The following is an 8,864-nucleotide window of genomic DNA, read 5'->3' on the forward strand; positions in this document are numbered from 1 at the left end:
TTTTAGAGATTTATTTTTTATTGTTTATTCTAATATCACATGTTTTAAATTCTGAATTTAACTGAAGGAGAACAGAGGTCATTTTAAAATATAGCACTTCTGATGATAGTTAATTGTATATTATATACAGGAGTAATCTTTGACCAAAACAGTGAGACTCTAGACTCATGACCATACCAAAAAAATCAAATTGTGAGTGAAGTCCTAATCCTTGCAGTTAATTTTCATTTAGTATAAGGTGTTTTGCTCACCTGAGGATAGATATTCCCTGGAGTCTATCAAGGCCTTGCTATGGTTAATAGTGATCCATGATACAGTCAAAGGGAATCATGAAAATCTATGATTTGATGGCTTAAATGAATAGTTTATGTGGGATTCTTCCACAAAACTACTCTGATCTTAGTTTGGTGAGGAGTAAATTTTGTAGAGCCAAGAGTTTTATAGTAATAAACTAAGCAAACTAGAAGTAAAATAGAAGTAATTTCAAGTTAGTCATTTACTCATTATTGATGGTAGATGAGAGGAATATAAAATACATACCTTAGACTCTAGTGCTGTCCAATAGAACTTTCTATAGCAGTGATTTTCAACCTATTTTTTCATGGTATTCATAAACTATACTAAAATTCTGTGGCACACCAAAAGTATTTTTTGCCAATCTGACCAAAAAAGTATAATTTTGATTCTTTCACACTGGATGGCTATTGTTTTTGTTGTCATTTTTAAAATTTGACAATCTAAAGGGCAGGTGGCAAACACAAGGCCTATGGGTGGAATCTGGCCCTCCGCCTTGTTTTATCTGGTCTGGTACCTTGTTTCTACCCAGTGGCAGTGCTGAGCTCTCACTTAACTGTTAAGGAGTAGTTACATTTATACAGTTCTAAAATTACATTTGGCCCTTTGAAGGCAAATACAAAATTGATGTGGCCTCCAGTGAAAATGAGTTTGACACCCCTCATCTAAAGGGAAAGCTGACTGTTCCCCTGACTAAACAGTCAGGTATTGCATGTTTTTGTTGCTGTTGTAGATTTTTCATTTTTATTTGTTGAGTTTAGAGAGAGACTGAGGAAGGGAGATAGAGAAACATCCATTTGTTATTCCACTTATCCATGCATCCATTAGTTGATTCTTCCATGTGCTGCCCCTACTGGGAATCAAACATAGTCTTGGCATTTTTCTTTCTTTTTTTTAAAAAAAAAATTTATTTATCTTTAGAAGGGAAGGTAAGGAGAGAGGGAGAGAAACATCAATGTATGGTTGCCTCTCATGTGTCCCCTGCTGGGAACTGGCTTGCAACCCAGGCATGTGCCCTGACTGGGAATTGAACCATGATCCTCTGGTTCGCAGGCCTGCGCTCAATCCACAGCTACACCAGCCAGGGCTAGTCTTGGCATTTCTTGTTTTTCAATTTTTATTTGTTGATTTTAGAGAAAGAGAAAGGTATTGCATGTTTTCAAAATTCATGTGGCACACCAGTTGAAAGTTACTGGTCTGTAGACTAGAAATTGTTAAGAGGCAATACTAGGGATCATAATAGGCAAAAAATTATCAGAAAATGAAAAAGGATTTTTTTGATGGATCATGATCAGAAGAAAAATCATAGAATGATGCTTGAAAGAGGTCTAAAGGGCCCTGGCCAGTGTGCTCAGTGGATTGAGCATGGGCCTGCGAATCAGAGGATCGAGGTTCAATTCCTAGTCAGGGCCCTCTCTCCTTCCCTTCCCCTCTAAAGATAAATGAATAAAATCTTTTTTAAAAAAAAAGGAAAGAGAGAGAGCTAAAGGACCACAGAGGTTAAAAGGCAGAACTCCACAGAACAAAAATTTGAGGAATGGAAAGATTATTTAAAAAAATAAGACTGGCCCTGGCTGGTATAGCTCAGTGGATTGAGCACGAGCCTGTGATGCAAGGGGTCACTGGTTCTATTCCTGGTCAGGGCACATGCCTGGGTTGCAGGCCAGGTCCCCGGTAGGGGACGCGTGAGGGGCAACCACACATTGATGTTTCTCTCCCTCTGTTTCTCCTTCCCGTCCCCTCTCTCTAAAGATAAATAAATAAAAAATTAAAAAAAAAATAAGACCGTAACAAAATCCAAATTGTTTCCATGACTTCATCCTTTGATATTATGTTCATTTCTCAGGCTTTATAGAGAATCATTTAAAACACCTGGCTAAGTTAATATTTATAGGCCACAAATGGATGGATTGGACTTTGTGTGTATTGCAGTGTTTTTATATTTTTTATTTATACTTTAGTTGCCAGCTAATCCATATGTATATAAACTGTACATAATTTGTGTACCTATGGATTAATATATATACATATATCTTCCCTGAATATAAAAACCACTGTATAAAGTTTTTTTTCTTGAAAAATCAGAAAATTGGCCACACTTTCCACATGACATGAGTTCTCCACATTGCCCTTACCTTTTCCACTGAGGGCTTATACAAAATAGGTGACTGCTCATATTCCCTAACTGATCCTTGCAAACCCCTGCCTCATAGCATCCTTATAATTTATTCTCTCTCAACTTTTTTGAAGGACTCGAGGGTGGCGGGGCATGGTGCCAAAGGTGAAGGCCTCAGTCTGAGTTTAATATCCTGGGCCAGCTCTAAACAAGCAGCTAGTATTCTGAGCTCCAAGCCAACACTCTGGACCTTTAGTCATGTTTTCTTTCTCCAATAAAATAGAAAAGTTTTACTTCAAAAAGGAGTAAAACTCTTATAACATATATGAAGTCTATGTAGTTTTAATCTGGACTGGGAGTCAGGAAACCTGGGTTCCATTTCTGTCTTACTCACTGGATGTCTGAGATGTCCTTACCAAGGTATGTTAAGGGAAAATACTGCTTTAGTTCATAGCAAGTTGGGGAGATGGAGAGTCCACAGAAAATGGAAATGCTGTTTGTAATTTAGTTTGAACATTGAAACCAATGTTTGTTTTTGAAGGCATTTTTTATGATTATAATCTGATAATTGCTCTATTATATTGGTTTGCAAAACAGCAGAAATCATTGTGCCTGTGCTGGTACTTTCAGCATAGACTTTACCACATTAATCAGTTCGGGAAAATCCATATTCTGAAAGTGGCCACGGTCAGTGAATCTGTACAATTTGGCTTCCAACCTGTCAGCCACTTCTTGTTGTTCCTTCCAGGGAAGGAAAGGATCATCAGTGGAGCCAAACTGTACAATGTGAGGGCAGTTAGCTTTGATCTTCTCCCACTGCCAGGGGCGGTTGAAGTATCCTATGGGGGAAAATACATACAACCTATCAGTGCCTCTGGGTAGTTTCCATTCTAGACATTTAAAAATATCTAGTGAAGCCCTGGCTGGTGTAGCTCAGTGGATTGAGCGCAGGCCTGCGAACCAGAGGATCGAGGTTCGATTCCCAGTCAGGGCACATGCCTGGGTTGCAGGCCAGTTCCCAGCAGGGGACGCACAAGAGGCAACCATGCATTGATGTTTCCCTCCCTCTCTCCTTCCCTTCCTCTCTAAAGATAAATAAATTTTTAAAAAATCTAGTGAAGACCATAGCAAGAGACACAAAGAATCAGAACCTAAGTGGTTTTCAAATCTGTAGGGCTTGATACCATAACTATTTGTGAAGGGGAAGTATATGGCTCAGATAGGCCTCAAGGGTTCCATTCTAGACTATGGATTAGAAATGGTCTACCACCTCTCAAAGTGCCAAGCTTATATCTAGATGGGTAGTAAACATTTTTCATGTGCTATTACATTTTTTTAGCCTATCTGAAAGAATGCTTGTTCGGAACCTGAATAACCAGCCCTGTGACTAGCGGAAGGCCTTTTTCTGGGGTTTTTGCCTTCAGACTTACCACTTGCACGCTCATTTTCATCCCCCAAGTCTGACGTGTATGCAGACACTAATACAATGGCATATACTCGATGTGTTTCTGCATACCTGGAGAGAGAAATGATGTCAGCTAAAACATAATGTTAAATCTGATCACCAAAAAGTCAGTTAACCACCTGAAAACTCATTTGTTTTAGTTTACAGGAAGCATGTGCTATGCTGTTGAAGTTAAAATGAAAAATAGTAAGGAAACTGCCGAATTACAAACCCAATGGTTAATCACTTAACCATGGCTACTAGATGAGTTTCTGCTCATTTTTTCAAGGTAGTCTAAACCTCTTCTGCAGTCCTTTCCAAATAAACAAAAAGTATAACCATTTTCTTTCATTTATGCATTAATCTACCTGTAATATGCATCAACATGTAGATTTCCAGGCTTAGTCCCAGAGCATGTATTCACAAGTTTGGGATCGAGCATTTTAAGGCACAGCACCTCCCCCAACCCAACCGTATTTTAAGAAACACTATGCAATAGCAGAAAGGTATCTCTTTTACCACTCACTCCACATCGTCATTCAGCCCAGACCTAACAGGCTTATTCAGTCAGCTAAGTCCCTAAACCATAGGCCTTAAAAACCTAAAGAGAGAGAGAGATGATGTTCTGTGGAGAGCATCAGGGATATATATCCATAAATCCTAAGGACTGGGGTGTTAAGAAGGGAAGGAGTAACAGCCTCTAACTGCCAACAACTATTGAACACCTACCATATGCAGGACAGGGACTGTGGTTTCAATGTCAGAGTGAACAAAGTCCACCCTCATGGACCTTACATTCTATTGGCAGGGGACAGACAAATAAACAGGATGTCAGATGGTGAAGAGTGGTATAGGTAGTAAGGAGGATAATAAGATATAAAGGGAATACAAACCAGTTGAGTGAGGTTGCTGTTTCATATGGAGTGATTAGAAGACCTCACTGAAATGCCCTGGCCCTGTAGCTCAGTTGGTTAGAGCATCATCCTGATAGGCCAAGGTTGTAAGTTTGTTCCCCGTCAAGGCACATACAAACGTCAACCAATGAATGTGTAAATAGATGAAACAACAAAAATCAATGTCTGCCTGTCACCAGTAAATAAAAATTGAAACAACAAAAAAGGCCTCAGTAAAAGGGTCCTAAAGAGTAGGAGAAAGCTATACAACTATTTAGGGATGGAGTTCCAGGTAGAACAAGTACGGGCCTAAGGTAGACAGATGCATACTTGGCACGTTAAGGAACTGCAGTGAGGCCTGTAAAGCAGCCTGGGGGCAGTAAAGGTAGAGATGACATCAGTGGTACTTGGGAGCCTTGAAGACCGAGGAATTTTTCTGAAGGGATGGTCAGCTGCTGGGGTTGGAGCCACTTGTTTTAAAAATATCACTCAGTAAAAGAAAAATAAAATCACTATCCAAACCAGAAAGGAATTAGGACAGATTATGTTACCACTTTTGAGGTTAACACTTTTTCCTCTACAGTGGAAACCAGATATACACAAAGTGTTTTCTGAAACAAGTTTGGTTGAAGCCCACAGAAGGGGGTGGTGGTAATTCAACAAGGATCATACCTCATGGCTGCAATGGCCCCAGAACTGTGGCCTATGATAATGGTCTTCTCGTCACAGTGCAGCTCCGTCTCCATGAAGGGCAGCCAGATGATCTCTCGGGCTGTAACTAAGGTTCAGGATAAAGAAAGAGTGTCACTTGATAGAGACAGCCTTAGTCTAAAGCTGCCCACCTTTCTAATGGATGATTACTAAGTAGTTAACAACTTTTAAAATTGCAGGACCACAGTGGGAGATGGGGCCATTTTAATATGGCCAAAGATGTGCATGTTGCTATTTGAAAAAAATGAAACCTGTAGTATTGGTATTATTTTATACCATTTTCTTGTAGGAAAATACTGAGTATATAATAAAAATAACTGATGCTTTAAACTTTTCAACTTAAAATGACAGTATTGCTTCTCAAATCATTTATTTATTTTCAAAATGGGAGTTCTTGAGACAAATCATAGCAAAACTCAGAACAAAAGTGGCACTGTTATACTGTTAAATATTAGGATTTTATAGATGCTAGAAAGTTTTATCCTATTTCTGCCTCAACTGAAACACGCATAAATTTTGCCTAGAAATATGTATTGATTTGTAGAAGGGAAAATCAGTTGCTTGAAAAGTTGAAAATTAAATTTTACCAAGTCCAAGAGCTTTTTTTGATCCTTACTAGAATTTTCTGTAATATTTTTTCTTTGTATTCACCCTTCACCCTTGCCATCATTCATTCTTAGGTATATACTCTCTTTGGCTGCTCTACTATGATATTCTTGTTTTCTACTAGGGAAATGCAAGATCAAAACCCAACAAGAAGAGGCTATTTAAAAACACTTTTAATACTCACTTGGGTCAGGCATGTTTTTAGCCAAACACTGGAAACCAGGTATCTATGACATAAGGGAGGAAAAGCTATAATAAACATGTTAATTACAACTAATACAATGTTAATAAGATATGAGAAACCACGCTGGCCAGGTAGCTCAGCTGGTTAGACTGTCATCTGATACACCAAAATTGTGGGTTCAATCCCTGATCAGGGTACATACAACAATCAACCAATGAAGGCATAAATAAGTGAAACAATAAATTGATGTTTCTCTCTCTTGCTCTCCCTCTCTTCTTCCCCTACCTCCTCTCTCCTTCCTCTCTCTCTAAAAATCAATAAATAACCCTGGTTGATGTGGCTCAGTTGACTGACAGCCTGTGAACTGAAAAAGGTTGCTGGCTGGACTCCCAATAAGAGCACATGCCTAGGTTGTGGGCCAGGTCCCCCAGTGGAGGGCGTGTGAGAGTAAACTGACTTGTTTTCTCACATTGATGTTTCTCTCCCTCTCTTTCTCTCTTCCCCACTCTAAAAATAAATAAATAAAATATTTAAAAAATAAAAATCAATCAATAAATGAGACAATACGATCTTTATTCAATAAGTGTTTGTTTATGCTATGAAATGAAGTGGGTTAAACACTACAGGATTACATATGAATGAATACACAATCCCTCTAATAAACTTCATCTCTAGTTCCATACCTAGCCAGCTCTTTAGGTCTCCATATAGAAAGACCTATATCTATAAGTGAATGTGTTCAAGACAGACTGACTTGGAGTGAAACAGACTGTGTGCCAGGAAGTAGGTAAAATATAGTACAGAAACTTGGAATCCCATTCTCTTGGACAGCTCCAGCTCTGACCTTTTGGTTTATACCTCTAGCCATGCAACTCAGGAATTTTATTCTAGAAACCTAGTCTAGAGCTCTAGAGGACAGCAACACAAGAAGCGATCTTATTGTGTTGGTTATGGAAGAGAATTTTTAAAAAATCAAGATGCACAAAACAACCTATAGTAGAATATCATTTTTATAAAAGTCAAATTAAGCAATATGTTGAAAGGATATACACATAGGCTGCAAATGTATTTTAATTTTAAAAGAAGCAAATGAAAATTCAGAATGACAGGGAAATGGGATGAGTGGTGACACAGATGGTTTCTATTGGTAATGTACTAGGTTTTAGGTTGGTCGTGGATTTTCAGGTATTGAGTAGTCATAATTTACATACACGTTACATATATCCTTCATATATATTAATATTACATGTTGGTTTTTTTTAAAAACCTGAAACAGGAAGAGAGCAGTAAAACTATTAGAAGTCCTAAATCTGAACCAGCAGCAGACACGCAGCAGGGGTGGGGGGGTGGGTTCGTTCTCTGTAGTTTCAAGAGGTGGTGCTTTGTACTCTGAAGACCAAGCCAAAGTCCTCGGGCCATTTTATCAATGTTCGGACCTCTAGTTTTAGAGTTTAAGACAGTTTGGCAGAGGAAAGGAATGAACACACACAGAGCCTGGTTTTGGGAGAGGGTTGAGAGGCACAAGTTCAAACTTCAGTCCTACGTCTCTTCCGTCCCTTCCAGCTCCAGGCTAATTTCCCAGCACAGCAAGGTGAGTCTCTTACCTGATCCAGTGCCTTCTTCACCCAGCCATACCAGCCGTGGGTGGCCACATCCCCGCCTCCATTCCCGGGCACAATTACAGCCTTGCTAGGAGAAGCCATGAACACGAAAAGCCAGAGCAACCAGCCAGACAGAGCTTAGAACCCAGGAGTGAGTCAGCTGGGGAGCCTGCACTGTGGCATTTTGGGAATTGTAGTTCTAGAGAGCCATAGGGCAGCTCATTCACTCTGGCCTTCTTTACAGCACAGGACAGTCAAAATCAAACCTTGGGAGTTTCCATCACATGTACAAGACTGTGATAAGGCCAGAATGTGCTATCTCTTTACTAGAGTTACTGATATTTCCATAGGAAAGTGTGCTATTAATTCCAAACATACAGAACACAGCCCATTTATTAGTTGAGGATTCCTGGAATTCATATTATTTTTTCTTCTGATTTCAAAATAGTTCTTAAATAGTCAAATACTAAAATAGTCAATATTAGCCCTGGTTGTTATTTTTGATTACTTTAAACACCATCCTTTAAAGGCTTTGGATAACAATACTTGAACTGATTTGGAGATTGGGGAAACTGAGATAGCAATGAAATGGTTTATCTATCATAATGGGGCAGTCTTAAAATTTTAGGAATTGATCGTGTCTTATATATTCAAAGCTTATTGAATTGAGGTGGGCAGAGTTTGTGTTATAAACGGTAATGAAGAGGAAAATGCTTTTTATTCCTTGCCCCTCCCATGGACTAACTCACTGTGTACCTCACTTGTGTGTCAGCATTTGACACTGAGAAACACTCTGTGTTTATTTTTTTAACAGGCACAAGTAGGTGATCGATGATACACTGTCACCCATCACATTCTTTACCAAGAGCAAGACATAATTTTTCCTCTTGGACCTTACACTCTAGATTTTCTTGAAAAGATCAATGTTAATTAACTTTAAGTGTAAACTTATTTACATAAGAATGAACTATTAACACACAGAACACCATGGATGAGTCTCAAAAGGATTACTGCT

At 38.9% G+C, this 8,864-nt stretch overlaps 1 protein-coding gene across 1 annotated transcript; it reads right to left on the bottom strand.

Annotated features, from left to right (window-relative positions):
• Positions 1-47: 47 nt before the first annotated feature.
• Positions 48-8,006, bottom strand: RBBP9 (RB binding protein 9, serine hydrolase). The gene is made up of 5 exons (XM_053670937.1): positions 7,853-8,006; positions 6,249-6,291; positions 5,420-5,525; positions 3,841-3,926; positions 48-3,249 (listed from the first exon to the last, which is right to left on the bottom strand). Exons 1-5 carry the CDS (start codon positions 7,949-7,951, stop codon positions 3,014-3,016), a joined length of 570 nt encoding a protein of 189 aa, XP_053526912.1. The 5' UTR covers positions 7,952-8,006; the 3' UTR covers positions 48-3,013.
• Between the last annotated feature and the right edge of the window lie 858 nt (positions 8,007-8,864).

This window comes from Artibeus jamaicensis, unplaced genomic scaffold, assembly GCF_021234435.1.
Source record: "Artibeus jamaicensis isolate MK-2021 breed Jamaican fruit bat unplaced genomic scaffold, CSHL_Jam_final contig_65, whole genome shotgun sequence".
In the NCBI taxonomy this organism is placed as follows: domain Eukaryota; kingdom Metazoa; phylum Chordata; class Mammalia; order Chiroptera; family Phyllostomidae; genus Artibeus; species Artibeus jamaicensis.

What these genes read in the sequence shown, in the direction of transcription:
- RBBP9 (XM_053670937.1), bottom strand. Translation starts at nt 7,951, where the DNA reads ATGGCTTCTCCTAGCAAGGCTGTAATTGTGCCCGGGAATGGAGGCGGG. An exon ending in TGAAGAAGGCACTGGATCAG is followed by an intron (nt 6,292 to 7,852) that starts GTAAGAGACTCA and finishes CTTATGTCATAG; the next exon opens with ATACCTGGTTTCCAGTGTTT. An exon ending in GGGGCCATTGCAGCCATGAG is followed by an intron (nt 3,927 to 5,419) that starts GTATGATCCTTG and finishes TTCTCTCTCCAG; the next exon opens with GTATGCAGAAACACATCGAG.